The sequence below is a fragment of the Garra rufa genome, chromosome 6 (genome assembly GCF_049309525.1).
Source record: "Garra rufa chromosome 6, GarRuf1.0, whole genome shotgun sequence".
Classification (NCBI taxonomy): domain Eukaryota; kingdom Metazoa; phylum Chordata; class Actinopteri; order Cypriniformes; family Cyprinidae; genus Garra; species Garra rufa.
Genome location: NC_133366.1, coordinates 11,706,925 through 11,729,782, shown reverse-complemented (window position 1 = coordinate 11,729,782; position 22,858 = coordinate 11,706,925). Strand labels below are relative to the sequence as shown.

At 37.0% G+C, this 22,858-nt stretch overlaps 5 protein-coding genes across 5 annotated transcripts in view; 2 read left to right on the top strand and 3 right to left on the bottom strand.

Annotated features, from left to right (window-relative positions):
• Positions 1–1,077, top strand: part of pdcd11 (programmed cell death 11) — a 27,924-nt gene extending 26,847 nt beyond the window's left edge. The window contains exon 34 of the mRNA XM_073842560.1: positions 658–1,077. Within this exon, the coding sequence (XP_073698661.1) occupies positions 658–829 (172 nt within the window). The 3' untranslated portion in view covers positions 830–1,077. The remainder of the gene's footprint in view (positions 1–657) is intronic.
• Positions 1,078–1,096: 19 nt separating this feature from the next.
• On the bottom strand, positions 1,097–8,078 carry LOC141336350 (RING finger protein 122). Its single transcript, XM_073841924.1, has 6 exons — positions 7,116–8,078; positions 5,104–5,254; positions 4,669–4,711; positions 2,870–2,911; positions 2,142–2,224; positions 1,097–1,850 (listed from the first exon to the last, which is right to left on the bottom strand). Exons 1-6 carry the CDS (start codon positions 7,138–7,140, stop codon positions 1,727–1,729), a joined length of 468 nt encoding a protein of 155 aa, XP_073698025.1. The 5' UTR covers positions 7,141–8,078; the 3' UTR covers positions 1,097–1,726.
• Positions 8,079–9,958: 1,880 nt separating this feature from the next.
• Positions 9,959–12,403, bottom strand: calhm1b (calcium homeostasis modulator 1b). Its single transcript, XM_073841556.1, has 2 exons — positions 11,852–12,403; positions 9,959–10,657 (listed from the first exon to the last, which is right to left on the bottom strand). Exons 1-2 carry the CDS (start codon positions 12,401–12,403, stop codon positions 9,959–9,961), a joined length of 1,251 nt encoding a protein of 416 aa, XP_073697657.1.
• A 3,987-nt stretch (positions 12,404–16,390) lies between these two features.
• Positions 16,391–18,460, top strand: LOC141337297 (inositol 1,4,5-trisphosphate receptor-interacting protein). The gene has a single exon (XM_073843089.1). It carries the CDS (start codon positions 16,405–16,407, stop codon positions 18,283–18,285), a length of 1,881 nt encoding a protein of 626 aa, XP_073699190.1. The 5' UTR covers positions 16,391–16,404; the 3' UTR covers positions 18,286–18,460.
• Positions 18,461–18,479: 19 nt separating this feature from the next.
• Positions 18,480–22,816, bottom strand: zp3c (zona pellucida glycoprotein 3c). The gene is made up of 8 exons (XM_073843090.1): positions 22,206–22,816; positions 21,990–22,102; positions 21,787–21,893; positions 19,647–19,818; positions 19,053–19,179; positions 18,880–18,968; positions 18,693–18,769; positions 18,480–18,612 (listed from the first exon to the last, which is right to left on the bottom strand). Exons 1-8 carry the CDS (start codon positions 22,779–22,781, stop codon positions 18,488–18,490), a joined length of 1,386 nt encoding a protein of 461 aa, XP_073699191.1. The 5' UTR covers positions 22,782–22,816; the 3' UTR covers positions 18,480–18,487.
• Between the last annotated feature and the right edge of the window lie 42 nt (positions 22,817–22,858).

The following is a 22,858-nucleotide window of genomic DNA, read 5'->3' as shown; positions in this document are numbered from 1 at the left end:
GAGTAAAGTCTAAATGTTTCGAGAATAAAGTCTAAATGTTTTGAGAAATAAAGTCGAAGTTTATTTTCGTAAATTTGACTTTATTCTTGAAACATTTTGACTTTATTCTTGTAATTTCAACTTTATTGTAATTTTGACTTGTCAAAATATTTAAACTTTTCTCGTAATATGGCGAGAATAAAGTCGAAATGTTTCGAGAATAAAGTTGAAATGTTTCAAGAATAAAGTCGAAGTTTATTTTCGTAATTTTGATTTTATTCTTGAAACATTTCGACTTTATTCTTGTAATTTCAACTTTATTCTTGTAATTTTGACTATTATCTAAATATTTCAACTTTTCTCGTTATTTGGCGAGAATACAGTCAAAATGTTTCAAGAATAAAGTTGAACTATTACAAGAATAAAGTCGAAATAACGAGAATAAATATTACGAGAATAAAGTCTAAATGTTTCGAAGTCAAAATTACGAGAAATAAACTGACTTTATTTTCATGATTTCGACTTTATTCTCATAATATTATGACTTTAATACCATAATCTTTCTCTCTCTTTTTTTTTTTTAACGTATTAAAACTGCGTCCTAAGACATTGATATTTTAATTCAAATTGAGTTTTTTTTTTTTTTTTTTTTCAAAAATATTTTCCTTTTTTCTCCAGGGAGCTTTTCGATCGTGTGATTCACCTGAGCGTGTCAGTGCAGAAGATCAAGTTCTTCTTCAAGCGTTACCTGGAGTACGAGAAGAAGCACGGCACACCTGAGACCATCCAGGTGGTCAAAAAGAAAGCTCTAGAATATGTGGAATCCAAAGGAGCAGAAGCCGCCAGCTAGTCCCATCAATTTTACCTTAAGATGAATAGGATATTTGAGGACAAAGAATTTTTCCACCAATCTTTAACCTGCTTTTTAATCCCTTGTGTGCCTATTTACATATTTCTGGAGGTGCATTTGTGTAGTACCTTTCTGTCATATCGTTAAATGTCTATGAATAACTGCGTTTTCTTATTTGATAAATTATGATTATGGATAAAAATATTGCTGTAATATGAAGTCATTCACATTTTGCAATAAAAATTCTGCTATCAAAAGCTCCAGAAATCTTTATCCACAAAAACATGACATTTTATTCCAAAACAAACAATACAAAAAAACAATGAAAAGGGAACAATTCAAGCAATGAACACAATATTGGATAAGAACTGCTGGTTACTGATTACATATTTAATATTTCTGTAAGGACTACGCAGGATCTTCGTGAAGACCGTAGTACCAGTCAAACAGACAGTGCACTACACCTACAACCCTATTATCACATATATACGGCTGTCCGCCGACAGCAGAAGTTTAATCGTCGAAGTTTAATGTTTTCTTTTGTTGCCTGGCTAGATTACCCTGAGGCAAACTCCTGAGATATTTACCTCTCATTTTGACGTCCGTTACCCAACATGCACTGTGTCTCTCTCGCTTTAGAACCTCGGCACGATACTACTTTAAAGATTATTGTGGCACGATATATAGGAGATTATTCTTATGTTTGGCTACTGGCAATATGGTACTGAATCACTAGTGGAGGCTGAACGTTGTCGTCCTTGTTTCTCGCGTTCTCCGGGTCCGCTGCGGCGGTGCATATAGATGGCTTTGGAGAGCCTTGGCAGGTCACATGATATGTTCCAACAATCGCAGAACTAGAGGGTGTCATTCTGACCGTGGGCCGTACAGTTTAAGGGGTCACACCTCCTCGGGGTCTTGCAGCCCCTCGGCTCCTCGCGGGGCATCAGCGTTGTGGAGACGCATGATGGGTTTATTGCACATCGGGCAGACGCTGCGGATCTCTAGCCATTTCAGCAGGCACCTAGAAGTTACAAAGAAATGAGAGATTTCTTTAAAAACACTGGTGCAAATGGCAAGTTAGGTTTGTGGACTTTTACTTGTCCATGCAAGATTTGGCGCTACAAGTCCTAAGTGGTTGCTTTGAAATTGCTTGTAGTTTACTTGGTTTAATCAATCATTCAATAAATAAATAATTGTGCAAGGGTATGAACAGTGATTGATGAGGTTTTCTGCTGGCTAATCCAAACAGGTCTTGGCAGAAATTACATGTGGCATTTCCCATTAAGTCAACACTTGTTTCAGTAGAACTCACTTCTTATGGAAGGTGTGTGAACATGGGCACACTCCCAGCTCGTCTCTGGTCTTGAATTCCTCTAGACACACTGCACAGGGCTGCTGTGATACAGATGATAAAAACTATTTTAGTCTCCTTTTTACACACATAATTCAACCACTTCAGCAGGATAACAGGAATGCCGGCTGTAACCTTGCCAACATTTCTCTTTGGTGTTTCCAGCCACCTTTTTTCTACTGCATGATGGTGCAGAGGAGCTGGAGTTCTAATCTGTTGAATTCGTCTGGATTCTTATAATGCAGGTCACCAGTTGGTTGAGAGAACCAGAAAATCCTGCAGAGGTCTGTTTGCATAATCAAGAATTTTCCCCCGAGGTTTTGACTCATCAAACGAACACATCATAACCTAATCAAGACTCACTTGTAAGGGAATTTTTAATGCACTGCGTGGGAAATCTGAAATGCAGAACTAGCATCTTTGAGACTGGTTCTTGATTATTAAAAAAAGTCACAATTTAATCTGTTGAACCCTGTTTAGTGTGGAATGCCAATTTGCATGCCCCTATTTATATCCATTACATTTGACTAATCAACATATATTTTTTTTACAAATACTTTATTTATTTTTCCTATTATTTTTGTGACATTTTATCCTTCATTAAAATATGCTTTGAGCTTTCTAACGTTATACACATTTTTTACACCACATAAGTTCAAAGAGTCACACACAGAGTTTATGACACTTACTCCCAGCAGGCTCAGCTTCTTTCCTGCGCCTTTCAACACCACCTTTCAGAGAAAAAATAAAGAAAAAGAACAACATGTTACAGTAAATCACTTAACCTTAAAAAGCGTACTTTTTTGCGCCACTCGCGCCAACTAACGGATCTTCGTTTTCGAAAACAGCGTTCGGAACACGTCCCTCGTCAGCTATTGGTCGAGCAAACATTTAGCCCCGCCCCCAATGCACGCAATTGGTCGAGTCAGCGTCGTTGTGAGCAGAGCCGTTAAGAAAGTTTTTGGTTTTGATCCCTGAGGAGAGGACCAGACCGGATTGAAAGTAAGAAGGTATAGCCACAGAGTCACCATGTTTATCGTTTTTGAGAAAATTAACTTACAAATAGCGTACTTACAGATGTCTTTTTATAAAGCTGGGATAGAATAAAGCATGTTAACATAAAAAAGTAACATGTTTCTTCTCTAACACGAAAAACGTCATACTTTCCCAACCACTGTAAGTTAACTACTAACTAAATTGACAGTTTTCCGTTGCAGTTTAGATTGCTAGGTGTATTTTTTTGTACATGTTACATAGCAGTTTCTATTATTACAGTACATGGTGTCCCATTGCTTTTTAAAAGCAGGTACCACATTTCTATGAGACTTCCCTGCTGAAAAAAAACGGCTAAAACCAGCCTAGGCTGGTTGGCTGGTTTTAGATGGGTTTTGGCCACTTTCCTAGCCTGGCCAGACCAGCTAAAACCAACCTTAACCAGCTAAGACCAGCCAACCAGCCTAGACTGGTTTTAGCTGTTTTTTTCAGCAGGGTTAATCTACATTTTGATTATCTGACATAATCAAACGAACCTGATTAATATTATAAAGGTTAAGTTCCTCCTTTCACCATTTTTGAAAATGACAAAATATATTTTCAAGCTCAGGTTTTAGGTGCATTTGTTCATGGAAAATAGTATCTTGTTTGCACTTACATCAGGATTTGGCCAGTTACCCGGATGTGCGGCCATATCAGCAATACTCTGAGCATGGATTGCACGGTTAATGTACTACTGAATACATTATTATGCTAATTTAGGCTGTCTAAACCATGGAAAAAATGTGTGGAAGCTGCTAAATCATATGGAGAAGGACTTAGAAAGCAGGAAAGGGCACAATATTTTGACAAACTAAAGTTAATAGGTGGTAAAGATACATTTGAGCAGTATTAATTAAGATATTAGCCTAATATTTCACCTACCTGGGATCGGGAATAAAAAGAAAATTAATGTTGTCAAGATTGGAAATGGAAATCCGACCAAACTTTTTGTTCATAAGTTTTTGCACTCTTCTCCTTGATTTCTTATAACTTTTGGCAGTCTACAGTACTTCAAATGTTTTTCCCGGTCTAACCGATTAGTACAACCTAAAACATGACAATAATTGACCATTTCCAATATGGAAATAATTGACCAGCTTCAATATGGCCGATTGATGGTGCATTGTGAAAATACTCTATCGTGAGACTCATTCAATATTTTAGATGAATTATTATCTGGCATAAAACTGAATGAGCCTGATCAACATTATAAAGGTTAGGTACCTCGTTTCACCATTTTGAAAACGACAAAATTACTTTTCCGGCCCAGGTTTTAAGTACATAGTATCTTGTGTCATATAATCCATATAATGGTATCGTATCTTGTGTCACATTTGCTAACATGCTAACTATAAACAGTATATCATGAAGGTCATCTGTTAGATTGGATTTCATCAAGACTATGGCAAAGACTGTGCTATATTCACATCTAACTGTATTGCTTTAGGCCCACCTCATTGTAGCTGTACTGCTCCCTTGTACCTTGCTGTTTCAACCTGTGAAGAGAAGAGAAAAATAATGAAACACTTTTGCACTTCCTGAGTTCAATTGCAAAAACTGCTGTGGGTGGTGTGAAAGAGAGATGCTGTGATTGTGTCATGCAGCATTTCCTCTGTCAGACTATAACATGTGCATATAAGACATTTCTACACAATATATACACTCATTTCTACTATACTGTGTCTGACGAAAATTAATTCAGAATATAAATTGCATCATTAAAAAAAAGTATGTGTGTTGAAATAAAATGGCTGTATTCATTTTAGAAAAAAAAATGTTCCAGTCATGTTTTTCTACATGTCTTTACAGGAGCAGAGAGCAACAGAGGACAGATCTGATTTATGTAACAGCAGTTGTGCGGGTGTGGTGAATGTGTTTGGGTTCTTGCCTGAACAGATAGCAGCAGAAGATTACACTGAGCATGAAGATGAACATGCCTATGCCCAGTACAATGACGTAGACGTTGAGCGGCAGACGGTAGATATCTTCCTCTGACATATCACAGTCTGAATGCTGCAGCCCTAGACCACAGAGGCAGCCTGCACACAAACACACACTTTAAATCACACAATGGCTCGAAAATATTTGAGCAGGAAGCACACAATTCTTTACTACGTCCGTTTTCAGGGAATTCAGAAAAATTAGCTATGCAGAACAAATATGAACAACTGTGTAATTGCCATCAACAAACCACCATCTGGCCTTTCAGGAAGCCATATGTGCATTAGTGCATGTTAAAAGAGTTTATCATTCATACTTTACTGTTTTCTAACCATGTAAAGTTAATTTCCATTCATATTCTCCCGTCAGTCAGCATAAGAGATAAGATTAACGAAGCGTCTGCAAGAATCCCCCTTAGTCTGAATCTGTGGAAGGTGCTTATATAGTAAGGGCTTCCACAGAGATTATTGTAAGCTTATGTCATTCTGATAGGACAGTAAAGTGAGATTTAATGTGTGCCATATGGACAGGATTCACTACTTAAAACTTTTTGGTGAATGTATTATTATTATTATATTTTGGCATATATAGAAGCAAAGATTTCAGTTTTGTACAATAATACAACTGCATGTGTTTTTGTTCAATTAGTTGTAATAGTAGTAGTAAAGCTACACAATTTTGTAGTTATGGTCCATATTCTTGTTAACGCTTTATTCAGAAGAAGTTTGCTTGCTTCCTGTATACATATATTCCAGTTATGTTTGCACACACACACCCATATATATATATATATATATATATATATATAAATGGGTGACCTTGGACCACAAAACCAGTCATAAGTAGCAATAACCAACAATACATTGTATGGGTCAAAGTTAGCGTTTTTTTCTTTTATACCAAAAGTCATTAGGATATTAAGTAAAGATCATGTTCCATGAAAATTTCCTACAGTAAATATATAAAAACTTAATTTTTGATTAGTAAAATGCATTGCTAAGAACTTGATTTGGACCGCTCTAAAGGGGATTTTCTCAATATTCAGATTTTTTTGCACCCTCAGATTTCAGATTTTCAAATAGTTGTATCTTAGCCAAATATTGTCCTATCCTATCCTAACAACTTATTTATTTAGCTTTCAAATAATGTATAAATCTCAGTTTCAAAAAATTGACCCTTATGACTGGTTTTGTATGTATATGATACTATCATTCTAAAGTTTATTTAGCAAGTTTTTTACTTATTTAAAAAAAGATATACTTTTTTTTCACCAAGGACACATTAGATGATCACAAGATTACACATTGCAGATAAATGCTGTTCTTTTGAGATTTCTATTAATCAAGAATCTTAAAGAAAGTTTCCACAAAATATACTTGAGCTGCAAATCATCATATTAGAATGCTTTCTAAAGTATCATTTGACATTGAAAACTGGAGTAATGATGAATGGTATATAGATTATATACATATGTGTACACATATGTGTTCCCAAAAGTCTTGTAATACATAAACATGCCAGTATGCCAGCTGTTTTATATATTTTATCTAGTTAAGGCAATCAGGTTGACACGTTTACATGACATATGACGTACATAATCGGCATCTGAGCAATTTCCGCTAATATTCAAAATGCAGTCCTCGTCTACTCACTAAACGTTACTGTTATTGAACATTTGACTCGTTGAAAGTCGATCCATGTTTTCATCTAAAAATAACTAACTCTAGACATATCAGTTTTCAGAAGAGCAAAAGGCTGACAGCATGCGGGTAGTTAAAAACAGTCTAGGCATAGCACGAATATTTCCACAATCTTGACAAGCTACTCTTGACCTTTCTGAATAGTAGACTTCTTCAAACTGGTTTCAACATCCTGAGCAGCAATACCGCTTCGGTGACTAATGCCGATGGAAAAAAACAAACTCGAGTTCAGCTTGGACTTTTCGCAAAGGCCACTCACCGTTACACCATTGGAATGGTTGCATGTAATCTGACTCCAAGCACTGCTGCTGCAAACTCACTGCTTGTCTGGAACAGGCAATGCGGGGGCTGGAGGACACAACCGAACCAACTCGATTCCGGGTCGACCTATTCCCGACAATTTTCCTGACGTTTTTCCTGTAGCTCAGACTGGGTCTAAAAACCAGCTCTTCAAATGACAGGGTGTGCTGTCTTGATTATACTTCAATTATTCCTCCATTCATCCCACTTTAATGATGACAGCATCGAAGAACAAAAGATTTCAATCACACTTTGGCTCCTGCGATGTGAATATGCACAAGGTGCTTTGTTACAAAGACAAAGGGAGCATAATGTGCCCTTGATATTCTTCTTGTCTTTGAGAACCAGTCCATATGTGGCACTTCAGATGAGATCTTCTTTGTGTTGTCGTACGCAAAAGTTAACAAATTCCTTAATGATAATTCCTGGTTTAGCGAGCACTAAACATCCATACGTCCAAAACATACAAGCTGATACAAGACTCCATCTACAGCCTTTGTCTTCCCTCAAACCCTTATTGCAAAAGACTTTGGCATGTCCCTTGGTCGATTTTTCTAGTTCTTCCTTCTTGACGTCGCCCTCTTTTTGAGGTATATTCCTTTATCGAACAACAGGCCGTTCAGAGAGCAGTATTTTCACCACCATCGAGCCACTGGAGTGTTTATGTGTGCGCCTGTGTGGGGGAGTATTTTTTCTCTCCACCTAAAACCATCTGCTCCCTCAATCCTTCCATCAAGAAAGTGGACAAAAAAACAGATAGTCCCTTAGCTCATTGAACAAATATCCGAGCCAAAACGCAAGCATCTGGGGGTTAAAGATGTGTTCTAGTCAGGCCAGCCAGTAATATTCTCCAGGAAGGCTCCTGCGTCTTTCCTGGCCGCACAGTTTCAGTTTGTAAACAGATCTGTGCTCATGTGATCCTGGTTTGCCTCGCAACTCTGTCCTCCAATCCCTCCCTCCCTTCCTGAGCGATTCCCCTCCTCCAATCCTCTGCGCGACTGCAGTCACAGGATGGCCTCCGCTGCTTCAGAGGGCTGCAACATTTTAAAGGAAGTAAGGCCGCATGCATGCGTGCTGCTGCAGAAAACAGAAGCCGAAGGTGACAGACAAAACAAGCGTGTGAAAAAAAAAACAAGAGTTCAAAAAAATAGGGCAGACTGAATGAGTAAGCGCAGTGACACGTATATGCAGCACATTAGATCTGAAGCAGAATCAGTCATGTTGCTGTCTGACCTACTAAAGCACTGATATGATCATAGCCTGTTTATCTTCAACCACAGACTATAATTGTAGCTTTTAAACTGAGAAAGGGGAAAAAACTACAAGAGACTCAGGCAACCAACCCCCAACACTAGTGCGGGATTTGGCTCTAGAGACAACAGCTGCTGCTTGCCTAACAACCATGTGCTCTCTATGTCTCTGTTTGTCGCACTCAGCAATCTTGATGACTTATCGGTGGTGTATGAGTTCAGTTTTGTGTTAAGCAGATTATTTGCTGGTTATCTAACAAATCACAGGTTGCATTTCGTTTTGAGAATGCCATGCACAGTCATACAGGGGTTTCTTTCAGTGTTACTGACGAAAACTAAAACTATTGAAAATAGTTTTCGGTAATTGAAATGAATCTGAAAGAAACTATACATATTAGATGAAAAACATCAAATAACTGAATGTAAAACTGAAATATGTATCGAAATAAAAGTTACATGGAAATATAAAAAAATAAATAAAAAGGACCGAAGGACATAACAGAAACTGAAAACTAAATAAAAATGTTAAAGACTCATAAATATTATAATAGTATATAAAACGACACTGGTATCAATGTAAGCCTGTTTCTGCCACTGAATTTAAAAAAAAAAGTTGAAAGTGAGTTTTCATCTCACAGTTCTGACTTTTTTTTCTCTGAATTGCATGATACAAACTCGCAATTCTGACTTTTTTCTGAATTTTGAGATATAAACTCAATTGCAAGTTATAAAGTCAGAATTGCAAAATATAAACTCGCAATTCTGACTTTTTTCAGAGAAATGAGATATAATCTAATTTTCAGGGTTTTTTTTCAGAATTTTGAGATATAAACTTTCAATTGCTAGTTATGAAGTCAGAATTATGAGATATAAACTCCAATTGAGAGTTATAAAGTCAGAACTGCAAGATATAGACTCACAATTCTGACTTTTTTTCTCAGAATTATGTGATTAAAACTCACAATTGTGAGAAATAAAGTCAGAATTACATACAAGACATAAAAAGTCGCAATCTTATTTTATTCAGTGGTAGAAATGGGCTTCTATAGGTTTCTTCAGTGCACTTAATGTAAATGTTAAAATTAACAATTTAATTTTTTTATTTTTTTGTAATTTTCTGTAAAAAAAAAAAAAGATGAAATTAAACTCAGCAAAAAAATAAAAATAAATAGTAGATACATTTAAGTAGAAAAATTACCTTAACTAATGAGTACAAAGAGTGTGTTAAATGGGTGAGATGTACTGTATAGTGGCCTCTGGTGGCACAAAGTGAGACAGCATTTTATTTAAAATCTTGTACTTTATTCATCATCTGCTCACATTAATTTACAACTTTTACTGACAGATATATTTTGCATTCTGAAAAGTGGCACATCTTCAGTAGAGCTAATTATTTAATTATTAAACAATTAAAGATCAAACTAGAATTTTGTTGTAAAATGTGATACATATTATATAACTGAAAAGACCTTATGTATTTTGATAGTTAAGACAACGCACATCAGAAAAGCTGTATAGTAGGATTTCTAGTCAGATGTGACATTTATATATCTCAAACCTTGGTATAATACACTGCCCATGCTTTCCTTTGAGTATTGTATGGAGAAGAGACACCACCATTCACAAATCCATTTTGGCTCGTGCTAGCATTGCTGTGTTTATTCTTAAAACCATTTTGTTCAATGCTAAAGCTAGCATTCTCATATCCCTTGCCCAAATCGCTTTGGCCAAAATCAAGGCCAGGATTCACATAACCGCATTTAAAGCCATTTTGGCCCTCATTAAGGTCTGTTTTATCACTGACATTTCCATCTTGATTTTTGTTAGCATTCGTGCTACAATCGCCATTTTGTCCAGTGCTAGCATTTCCAGACTTTCTTACACTCAGTGGAGGTTTGCACATGTGCCAGTCCCACAGCACCTTGTTCATGGTGTCCTTACGACGAACGCCCATCAGTTTGTCTTCGTCTGAAGCAGGTTTTTCATCATCGTCGTCACTATCATCTCCATGTGAATGATCGTGGAAACTTTGAATCTCTCCGCTAATACCCTCAAAGTATTGCTTGATGCAGACCTTGGCGAAACTTTTGGCATGTTCTGTGCAAGTCTCATCAAACATCTTGCGCTCTGTGTCTACGTAGTGGGACCAGTATTTGGTTTTGAGAAAGGCAGCCTGAGTGAAGCAGGGACGAATGGCTCTGATCAGAAATGCAGTGATTGTGATGATCAACAAGAACAACCATCCAAAAGCCTGGAACATTTAGAATACAGACAAACAATTATTAGTAACATCATTGTTTTCAACTTATATTTTATTGTACAATACCATTAAGAAGTCTAAATTTTTAAGTTAGTCTTCACCAATAGTTTTAGGCTTGTGGAGAATGTTTTCGCCAACATTTTTAGCAGCTTTGGATATCTTTATCTTTAAACATTTTACTAAATCCTTTTGTCAACAATGATTAATTTTTTTTTTAAAAAACATATGTTTAAGTTTCGAGAGAACTTGAACTGCATCTTTAGCGGTCACTAATAGCATCTGCTAGAGGACGCAATCTCATTCCCTTCTCAGGGAATCTTGATTACATGTGTAATCTGAGACATTTCCTTTTCGAGTGAACTCAAAATGCAACCTCTAGCGGTCTCTCGGGGAACCATGGTTCGTCTCAGGAACGTCTCATGTTACACATGTAATCGTGGTTCCCTGAGAAGGGAATGACACTGCGTCCTCTAGCAGTCGATATGGGGAATGCCTTACGAGATTGCTAGAGGACACAGAACCATGGTACTGCTCAGGTTACACATGTAACCATGGTTCCTCCATGGCCCTAAATGCGTTCCTCATAGTGACCACTAGATGACGCAGTTCAAGTTCCCGTTTCAGGGAACCATGATTACATCTGAGATGTTCCTTTTCGAAGGAACACGAACTGCGTCTTCTGGCAGTGACTATGGGGAACACCTTCAGCTACCACTAGAGGACTAGATGCATGATTCCATGTGTAACCTGAGACATTTCCTTTCAAAGGAACCATGACATTTCCTTCTCATGGAGCCATGATTACATGCATAACTTGAGATGTTCCTTTTCGAGTGAATTCAAACTGCATCCTCTAGCAGTCTCTCCTTAGCAATGCTGAAGGACGTAGTGCTCTTCCCTTAGGGAGCCATGATTACGTGCATAACCTGAGATGTTCCCTTTCGAGGGAATTTGAACTGCATCCTCTAGCAGTCACTATGTGAAAAACTTACCTATTTCAGGTATTTATATCTCAAGTATACTTTACACTTTTTGAATTATACTTTTATAACATTTTTTTTCATATTTTTATAGACAAATGAGTGATTTTTTAATTTTCTAAATGTATTTTTTTTATCTAATCCTACTACTGTTTTGAATTAATATCAAGCAGTGACAAATACTGTAATAAGCAGATCATCTAACCTGTGAAATACAGCGTATGTATCTGCTGGCGGCCTCTCTCGATAGGATGTGCTGGCCATCATATATGTGCTTGCATGGTATTTTGGCCAGTGTTCGTAAGAGTTCCTCCTGAGACAGTCCGTGTCCGCTTACATTCTTGCCAAATTCGGACATGTCCAGGTCCATACTGTAGGCACACAGGAAGCTTTTACCATCCATTAGAGTCACTGAGATCCAAACGGCAGGCGCGATGAGCGATCGCTGCGAAATGGACACACACATGTAGCGCATGACCGCTGGGTCCTTCCTCCTCTCTCCCACTGGCCGTTTCCATTCCTCCGCCAGCATTGAGACATTGTTGTTCAGTACAAAACCCAAAAGGAAGAACCATATAGGTGGAATAACTAGCATGCTGATCCCATATGAGTAGTTGTATTCAGGGATACAGGGACAGTTGAATTCAAAAGATGTATAGAGCTGGGCACTCGCCAGGGCCATGATGCCACAAATACCATTCATAAAAGACTCCTGGTTGGATTGGAGGATCTGGGCCATCATACGAAACTTATCCATATTGATATGTTGGTTGGTCTATCCTGATATTATCCTGTTTGAGAATACAATTTGTTACTTAAAGGAATAGTTCACCTAAAAATGAAAATCCTAGATGTATATGACTTTCTTCTTTCATTTCTGGGTAAACTATCCCTTTAAGGGTCAATATTGGTATTTTTCATGCAGAATGTTTTTCATCAAAAGTTTTCTACAGTCTCAAAAATAAAGGTCCTAAATGCAGTGTTTTCACAGCGATCCGAAGAAACTTTTTTCACTATAGACCTTTTGTGCAATGGAAATGTTTCATTAATGTTAAAGGTTCCTTATTCAACCACAGATGCCAAAAAAATATGTATAAAATTGACTGGAAATTCATTGACTAGCAATGAACAATACCTCTACAGCATTTATTAATCTTAGTTCATGTTAATCCTTTTACTAAAACAATGTTAAAAGGTCAAAAGTTGTGTTAACATTAGTAAATGTGAAGATTTTTATTATCTACCATTATTAGGTTAATAAATGCTGTATATACAATGCTCATTGTTAGTTCGTGTTGGGTAAAGCATTAACTAATGTGAGCAAACATGATCTTATTGTAGGGTTCATGAAAAATGCAGTGACTTAAGAATAATGTGCGTTGATGAAATATACATAATTAGACCAAGTAAATAGGATCACAAGACAATTCACTGACTTAAAGTCTTAAATATAAATTTGTTCAGCAAAACACTCAAAAGATAACTGTTTACTTACTGAATTTTACAATGTTCTGCCAAATATTCATCCACCTGTGAAAGCAAAGGTTTTGTGTTATCTTTCTCAGCCTTCTACTATCTCTCTCTGACACACTAAACAACATACAGTACACACCTTCTTCCACGTGATGCACAAATTTTCAGCTCTTAGTTGGAAATGTGAATTGGTTGGATTCCTTAATCTTCTGTCTGTTTGTATTTGTGTCCTTGTAAACATCATGATTTCAGTTTCAATACAGAAAATGGTCTTTGTATTTTATCATAGTATATATAGTTGATTGCATGTATTTACATACCTGGTGATACCATAGTAACAGGCAGTGTGGCTCAGAGTGCATGCAAAGGCATTGCCTCTCCCTATTCAAATTTATCCTTCTGTGGGATTCCTTCTTTGAATTATTTAAAATGATCATTAAAAAACATTTTTTTTTTTATTCTTTGAGTCTACTGTTATTTATGCAGTATATAGTATGTAGAGTGTAGAATATATGCATACCAATGCTAATGAAACATGGCAAGACAAAATAAATATTGGTAAGCAATAATTTTTTACATTTTTTTTAAAGAGATAGTTTACCCAAAATTGAAAATTTTGTCATTAATTACTCACCTACATGTTGTTCCAAACCCGTGCAACCTTCATTCATCTTCAGAATGCTAATGAATGGGGTGTGATGAGATCTGTGGCACGAGATCTCACGAGATCCAATGTGTCCCTTGAGATGTGACTGGTCTCGCAAGAACGTGACGATATCATGGCTAAATATTTTGCAGTATTTACATTAGAGCTGCATGACTGCACTAATTCTTAAAACATCACTATCTCTATTCAAACACCCATGATCTTATTTATGAATGACAATGATTTAGCATTGTCTGTTACAACTGTTTCAGCGCTCCACTGACACCAGTGTGAAAGTTATTGAAGACATTCAAATCTGCATTCTTACTGCTGCTGTTTCAGAAAGCAACAAAAACAGTCTTTTTAACCACATAATCATCATTATTTCTTAGTTACAGACATTTAAATCACATAGGTACTGGGATAAACGCTTATAGTTTGGGTATAAACACTTATTTTCTACAGTAGCGATCAAAACGAGTATCTTCTTCGTATGTAGTGTAACGTTTATCCTCTTCACCAGGAGGTGGCGACAACTGCACGTTTAAAAAAAGTATTTGTCATTGAATTTTACATTCAAGAGATTTCAATAGTGAAACAAGTCTTTATTAATTGAGACACTGGCTCCTTCATTTTTAAAAATTTTGTTCAAATATAGACTTAAGCAATGAACATTCTGTCAGAACCACTAGTAAATTACATAATTTTGTTTAGACTTTAGTCCTTTTTTTCCTTCAGAATCGTGATCTCCAATTTATTAAAAAACGTTTTTCGATTTATCCAGAATCATGCAGCATTAGTTTACATGTTTATTACTGCATATAATTCATTAAAATACAAGTTTAATTTCATAAAGCACGAGTTCATATCAAAATGCACCTATATTTTTTGCATTTTGCTTAAAAATACTACTTTCCCCTATATATTTCATGATTGAGGATTTCTTTAAAATAGTTAAAAAATTTAGTCTCGTTCTCGTGAACCCAATCTTGTGTCTCGTCACACCCCTACTAATGAAGATATTTTTAAATGAAATCTGAGTGTTTTTGACCCTCCATAGACATAAACGAAATTTAAATGTTCCCAGAAAGGTAGTAAGGACATGGTTAAAACAGTCTATGTGACATCAGTGGTTGAACCATGTTATGAAGCTACGAGAATACTTTTTGTGCACCAAAAAAAAAAAAAAAAAAATCAACAATTCTTCTCCAAGTCAAGTCTTTCACTATATTTCAGAGTACCATGTTGTGGTACTCTAAATAATGGTGGAAGACTGTGACTTGGAAGAGAAGAATTGTTGAATAAAGGTGTTTTTTCTTTTCTTTGCAAGCAAAAAGCATTCTTCTTGTTTCATATAATTATGGTTGAACCACTGATGTTGCATGGACTGTTTTACCAAAGTCTTTACTATGTTTCTGGGCCTGGAAACATTTCTGTTGCATTGCTGTCTATGGAGAGTCAAAGAGCTCTTAAAAAACATCTTAATTTTTGTTCCAAAGATGAACGAAGTGTCTTAGGGGTTTGAGGTGAGTGATTACTGACAGAATTTTCATTTTTGGGTAAACTATCCCTTGAGGAAAGGTAAATGGTGCTAAAGTCATGACCACAGTGCTAGCTGAGAGTAAAAAAAAAACTTGATTTTCAAAATGAATCCATTGAGAATAGTTATCAACTTTATTAAAGGCCTGACTTGATGAAGGCTGTGTTCATTACCTTGATTATCAAACTACAGCACATCCAAGAAAATATTCATAGTGGGTTTTGATTCAACTCAAATCGTTTTGCTTGTTGATATTCTTTTACGTCATCTTTATACTGGAGTATTTTGAGTGAGTCTTTAAATTAGTTAGTCAAGAGGTTTATTCAAAAACACAGCATTACAGCACTAAATTAAACCATGTTTTTTAAAAACATGATAGCTAAGGGATTTAGCTTATTTGAGTGATCAAAGAATGCTTCATTAATGTCATTAACTTCAGCCAACAGAGATTGAGACTTCTGAACAACATTTGTTTTTACAAAGAGCATAACGGTTTTTAATAAGAAAAAAGATCTATCTTGGAGTATATTTAAGTATTTTATGAATAAGTATTTTAGTTTATTTTGATTACTGAGTGATTCACTTGTTTCTTTTGGTCCATACACAGCAATCCGACAAACTTGCAAATATCATTGCATGTTGAGGTATGTTACCAGTGTACCGTTTTAAAAAAGAGGAAGGGTTGTACGACAGCACAGTGTTCAGGAAGTGTGGTGTCAAACTCAAACTCTGACAGGGTACATCCTGTGTGAGAAGCAAAAACTAAACGGAGAACTTTTTCAGCCAATTTATCTTTTCGACCTCTCACAGAGAGACTCCTCTGTGCTTAAAGTTGGCGTCCTGAAAGGTAAATTATTTAATCATATGTAATAAATATTAAGCAATAGTGGATAATATAAATTAAATACTTTTCTCAGATTGATGGACATTAGTGCTACCAGAACATTAAAGCAAGAAAATCAATTCAATACTCAGTAGTTCTTTCTTTATATCTTACGCTGTAGTTCATGAAATGTTCAAATGTTTAATACAGCTTTGTGAGCAGGAAGTAATTTTGTCTGTTCACAGGATGGAGGACACATTACTACACGTGTTTGTCATGGTCATCAGTCTAATTCTGTCAAAGGATCCCAATGTCTTTCACGACCAAGAAGATGATATCACTGTGAGCATGCAAGACCATGAGAACTTTCTACTGGAGGAGGGGGCAAAGCTAGAACAAGGGGCACATGATGTTGCCATGGAGCTGCCACATTCAAATCAGGAACAGTCACAAAGTCATCGCAGGGTGCCGAGAGGAGAGGGGGACCTGTCAGATGTTCAACAAATTATGCCAAATGTCAAGACCATGGTGTGGCACGAGGAGCAAATGTCCTCAGTGGGAGAGCAAAATTACTTCCGCCAAAAGGCATTTGCACCAGATGACCAGGAAATATTAGATATTGAGATGGACAAACGGACATTGCATACGTCAAAAGAAAGCCTAACACATGAGCATGTCAACGTGGACCAGAATGTCTCTCAGGGGGATGCGGCTCAGCCGGAAAAGCCACAAGCTGGCCGAACTGAACCCCAAGCTGATCAGGGATTACTCATCGACCAAAAAATACCACCTTCAAATCAAAGACTGACAACGGTAACGCAAGGAAAACAAAATAGTGACCAAGAGAACACCTACAGTTGGTACCTTTGGAGAACACTCTCCTTGATTTCATTGTTTCGTATTTTGAAGTTCCTCAAAAAGCGTTCCAAACCACAAAAAAAGACGCTGAGATGCTTGAATGTCTCTCAAGTTTCAGATTTTGATTTCAGGACCTTAACTAGCTTCCATAACCAGTGTGTTCTGGTTCCACCCAATCACAGTTGGCAAACGTGTGAGTTTGTAGAGGGTTTTGTGAACGATCTGCTGGAAGCTATGAAAACTACAGGTGTAGGCATGAAGATTGAGGACTTTGTTGGAGTCGGCAGCTTATACGAGCAATGGGCTTCTAGAAAGGGCATCGTGTGTGACATACATGTACCCATCGTCCCTCCAGAGCCGTATGGCTTTGAGTTTGAGCTTTTGAAAGAAAGTAGAAGTTCTACAGTCCAGTACTTTTGCAGAGTCAAGATGGTCAAAGTCAACACCAGTTCAACCGCCTGCCCTTGCAGCAACTCCAACCCAGATGATGATACATTGTGTCTCCTCCATCCAGATAAAAAAGATCAAACTAACGAAAATTACATTATTGACCATCTGTGCCAAGACAACAGCTTGTATCTTGCTAAAACACATGTTGTGAAGTGGTTTAAGACAGCCGTTAGAAAAGCTTGGGATGAGATCAGCCACAAGTACGAGTTTGAGCTAATATTCCGGAGTAGGGAAAACCCTGGAAGTCTCAAAGTCCGTTTCAGGTCAGGTCGGGTCATTTTCTTCAACCTCACACCTGTGGTCAGGTTTAAAGACTCTGAGGTACATCTTATCCCATATTCCGCAGTATTCTCGGATACTCATTGGCCTGTATGTTTTGCACGCTACGAAAATGCCCTTCTTCAGCACATAACTAAAACGCTTCCAGACAATGCATGCCATATTCATTGCCTACAGATTCTTTCCTTCCTACACAAGCACCAAACCGGCCTGACTGGACCTTGCGGGCTAACAAGCTACCACTTGAAGAACGCGTTGTTACATCTTCTGGTCAACAAACCCCCATCTTGGGACCCTGAGCAGATGGGTTGCAGACTTAATGATCTGCTGAATTTTCTACAGCAGAAACTCAAAGCTCAATCACTCAACCACGCTCTGGCTGGGAACCCTCTCATTCCTAGTGAAATTGGATTTCCTGAAGAGTTCAGAATGGGAAAACCTGTTAACTTGTTTCTGCCATTACTTTCAAATCAAGAGTTGTACTTTAACACAAACAAACACTTACTGGAGATGATTAGAAACATCCCAGTGCTAATATATGAATATGGATCAATGAGAAATGTTTCATAGAACCACCATTTAATTTGAGTGTGTGCTGAAAACATTAAATGTTGATTCAAAAATACATTCAATCATTAGTCTTGGGGTGGGAAGAAGTGAAGAGACAAATTAATTAGAAAATTCAGTTTATCAGATTAACTTCAGGGAATAACCACATGGATCATAAGACAGCACTGTTAGAGTCCTTAAAACATCTGCCAAGGATGTCCTTTTAGTAATCATCTGATTCCCAGAACATTTCAAAGTCATCGTGGTCAGCTACAGAGAACTCTGGTACGGTCTTTGTGGGTTCCTGACCCAACTTTAAGTCCCAGGACTTACTGGTGATCGACTTGCCTGTTAAAAACAGGAAAACTTGGTCAGTGAAGTAATTTATGTACAACAAACTTCATTTAGGAAAATACACTTATACTAACCAGACGCAACTGGAGGAGCAGGACATGTAGTTGCACAGCAGTTACAGACAGATGAAGGACCATACAGCTCAGTCCACCTAAAGCAAGGAAATATCTATAACTACTCTTAAATGGCCTTGAATGCATTTATAATAAATAAAAATGACTGAATCAGAATCATGATCATATTAAGTGCTTGTAAACTCACTTCTTGGTTTTTGCATTATATGTGCATGACTTGGCACTTGGTGTTGGAGTCTCTGGTCGGAATTCCAACTCACAATGCATATACAGGGTCTAACAACGAAAAAGCATTTTTAAAGAGGGCAGAACAAAAAAAAAAAAAACCATTCAAATATTTCTTAAAGATTTAATTTATACCTTCTTGGGTTGTGGCACAGAAACCATGTTTTTAAACAGAAAAGCTGCCACACAAAATTTTGCAGTCATCTTGCTATCAGTGGTGTAAAACTTTGTCAGAGCGCTGTTTTTACTGTCCACAAGGCATCTAGAAAGACACATTAAAGTTGGAATAAAACCAAAATTGTAATCATGTTTTCTTCTTTATAGACAACACGATATGCTCAGTTACCATATTGGTCATACTCTGATGTAAACAGCATTGACTGCACAGGTAATGCACTACTGAATGTTGTTCTACTAACTTATGCAGTCTAGACAAGAAAAGAAAAGAAAAAAAAAAAAAAAAAAAAAAAAAGGTGGAAGCTGCTAATCATATAGAGGATTTAGTAAGCAGGAAAGGGAGCTAATAGGTAGTAAAAATATGTTGATTAGTACAGCCCAAAACATGACTATAACCTTTTTTTTAGCAACAACAGACAGCAAAATATTAAATTTTCATTCAGTTGCTTCGTTTACACTCAGTGCCACCAATATGGCAATTGATAACACATCATTAAACACTATTGTGATATAGCTAGCTTTAATACTGTAGCATGAAGAAATCATATTTACCCATAATTCTCCACCACATAATACAAGTCCGTCGACTCAGGGTTTGAAGTACTGACAAAACAACTGTTTAGGTACAGCCGCTGGCCTGTAACACTGCTCTGGCCTTTGGCTTCGAAGCATACAGGTTGGCCAATGGCAAAGCTCTGACCAGCAGCAAGCAACTTCCATGATGCTAAAAATCAAACGACAAATCAGTCTACATATCCAGTTCAGTACAAATACTCAACAGAAACTCTCAATCTCGATTATATGAAGAGTGATGAAGTAAATGTGACCTAGAACACAAAACCAGTCATAAGTAGCATGGGTATATTTGTAGCAATAGCTACAAATACAAAACATTGTATGGGTCAAAATGATCAATTTCTCTTATGCCCAAATCATTCGGATATTAAGCAAAGATAATGTTCCATGACGATATTTTGTAAGTTTCCTACTGTAAATATTAAACTAGGGTTGTGCCGATAGACGATAGTATCGTGTATCGACGATAGTCAGAGATATCGCCTGTTGCTGATGCCTTTGACGATAGTTAGACGATTATTATTATTATCCGTCAACAAAGAACTTAACTTTAGCAATGCAGCACAGAGAGTCTGTTCTAGGATGCTTCAGAAACTTGCCGCGGTATAAACACACGCATAGAGAGGCCACAGCGCCTTAACGCACCTCGTGCAGTGAGAATGTGAGATTTTCATCATACAGTACGGTGGTAGATTCACTGATTCTAAAGGGAGTGTTATATTATATTTGCATTGCAGTCATTAGGATAACAGAGGTAGTAAAACCTGGTTCAGGCTGAATTAATTACGATGTATCATAATCAGTCTGTATATAGTAAACATAAACATTCATCTCAGTAACGTCTGTAGGCGTTAATTAGAATTACGATGCGATCAAATGGCGCTAAACATACGCACGTGAATTACACGCGCATCACTTCTCCGCATTCAATATGAACTGAACTACAACATCACCCTCATGATAACGGTCAGACATACAGCGGTAACATTATAGCAATATGACGGGTAAAGAAAGATTCATTCATTTACATTCTGGCACGCACATTTACAACTCACTCACTGACGATTGCAGAGAATGAAACCGAAAGTAACTTGAACAACTCCGGCAGACCTACAGTCAGCGCTCTGCACACGCACAACTTAACCATATGTCAAGAGAAAAGTCTACCTTTACAAAACGAATAAGGAATTTAGTACATAGATAATTAATTAAATTAGCACGATAGTATCGTGTATCGGCGATCTCTCAGGCTGACGATAGGGCGATATGAAAATTGAGCATATCGCCCAACACTATATTAAACTTAATTTGATTAGTAATATGCATTGCTAAGAACTTCATGTGGACAATTTAAAAGGCAACTTTAAATTTTTGCACTCTCAGATTCCAGATTTCCAAATCGTTGCATCTCAGCCAAATATAGTCTTATCCTAACTTTCCTAATGACCATTAGGACAGGTTTTGTAGTCCAGGGTTACAAATGCGTCCAATTTAGCAGAGCATCTTATAATTCTTTCAAAGCACTCAGAAAACATTTGAACTGCAAACTGATTTAAACCATTTTAACATTTGTGACCCTGGATCACAAAACTAGTCATAGGGGTCAGTTTAATTTTTTTTTTTTTTTAAATATATATATTTAAATATATATATATATATAAAAATTCTGAGGCACAAACATGTCACAATATTCAGAAACTGCATTTGAAGTTGTCCAAGTGAAGTTCTTGGCAATGCGTATTACTAATCAAAAAACAGATTGATACATTTACAGTAGGAAATATACAAAATATCTTCAAGGAAGATGATCTTTACTTAATATCCGAATGATTTTTGGCATAAAATCAAATTGACCCATACAATGCATTTGACTTTTGCTACAAATTTATCCGTGCCATTTAAGACTGGTTTGTCAAATTTAAGGGTTATGGGGTTATGGTATACATTAACAGTCACTAGTGTGTGATGTTGTCCCCTTTTTTTTAACAATACTCATTAATACACGGTTCTCCTCTTGGGTCTTCCATCTGTAGGTGCGTCACTGTAACTCAAGTGACTATTGGGTTCATTACAACAATTTTATTTAACAGAAAATACTTGAAAAATGAAGACATACCATCCATTGCAGTAATTGTAGGCGCTTGTGCTTGAGCTTGTAGGTTCTTGATAAAAGTTCCACCTGCTAACTTGGGTAAGTATCCAACCTGATAAGAGCGATGGAACCTTCAAAATTACATTTAATAAAAATTAAACACTCAAAGTTGAATTTAAACCACTTAACGTTTCAAAATGTAGCAAAGAAATGAAAACACCATTTACTTTGTGTAGGTACATCGAATAGGTATAGTAAACGGCAGTTCCCTCACAATCAGCCCGGTGACGACTGGTTTAAAGTAGAGCGTATTCGTGTACATAATATAGTTGGCGTCCTCCTGAAAAATAAATAGATTAATCACATCACCAAAAAAAAAAAAAAAAAAGGCACTGACAGGGAACGTAAAAAAAAAAAAAAAGACGAAAAATCTCTTAACCCACCCCTCGTTTCATGCCACATCTTGTCAGAGGATACAAAAAATAATAGTGAGTAGCCGAGGCTTTATTGGCAGCACAGGTTCCGAGTTTCAGATATTTCCACGCTGTGTGTTTGTTAAACAAACTTTTCAGGACTCTCACATACACCCGATCCAAGAAACAGAACACCTCCACCTTCTTCGAAGCAGAGCCGCCTTTTACAACTTTCGGAGAAACTGCGGGCAGAAGTATTGACCGGACCAGCGGAGGAACCGGCCGACTGCCCTTCTGCGGTTTGAAAAGGGGTTTATACAGCTGAGATGCTGGTATTCGTACCGACTCTGGTAGTTTTAGCGGCAGAGGCTGCTTCGTCTCGTTTTCAGCGGCCGCTCTAAATTGCTGTTGAAACACCTCAATGTCATCATCACCATCATCATCTACTTGTGTTAAACTTATCATTGACTCCCAATCTTCTTCTAGATCAAGGTCATCGGAATCAAAAGAAAAAGAGTCAACTAAACGACTAATATTGAGAATAATAATCAGAAGCCAGTTCAGCCACATCCTCCGTTGTTTCGTGTGACCGTTTCTGTGCTTCATTATCGTTCTGAGGGTTTCCAGCCATCTTAATGAGGAGAAATGCTGGGAGAATATTTGTAGTAACTCTGACAAGAAAC

Excerpts from the sequence above, each read along its gene's own strand:
- LOC141336350 (XM_073841924.1), bottom strand. The coding sequence starts at position 7,140 with ATGCAACCATTCCAATGGTGTAACG. Across the intron at positions 5,255-7,115 it reads ACCATTCCAATGGTGTAACG|GCTGCCTCTGTGGTCTAGGG; the intron begins GTGAGTGGCCTT and ends GTTTGTGTGCAG. Across the intron at positions 4,712-5,103 it reads TTCTGCTGCTATCTGTTCAG|GTTGAAACAGCAAGGTACAA; the intron begins GCAAGAACCCAA and ends TTCTCTTCACAG.
- calhm1b (XM_073841556.1), bottom strand. The coding sequence starts at position 12,403 with ATGGATAAGTTTCGTATGATGGCCCAGATCCTCCAATCCAACCAGGAG. Across the intron at positions 10,658-11,851 it reads ACATACGCTGTATTTCACAG|GCTTTTGGATGGTTGTTCTT; the intron begins GTTAGATGATCT and ends TAAATGTTCCAG.
- zp3c (XM_073843090.1), bottom strand. The coding sequence starts at position 22,781 with ATGAAGCACAGAAACGGTCACACGAAACAACGGAGGATGTGGCTGAAC. Across the intron at positions 21,894-21,989 it reads ATTCGATGTACCTACACAAA|GTTCCATCGCTCTTATCAGG; the intron begins GTAAATGGTGTT and ends GTAATTTTGAAG. Across the intron at positions 18,613-18,692 it reads TGCTCCTCCAGTTGCGTCTG|GCAAGTCGATCACCAGTAAG; the intron begins GTTAGTATAAGT and ends TGTTTTTAACAG.
- LOC141337297 (XM_073843089.1), top strand. The coding sequence starts at position 16,405 with ATGGTCATCAGTCTAATTCTGTCAAAGGATCCCAATGTCTTTCACGAC.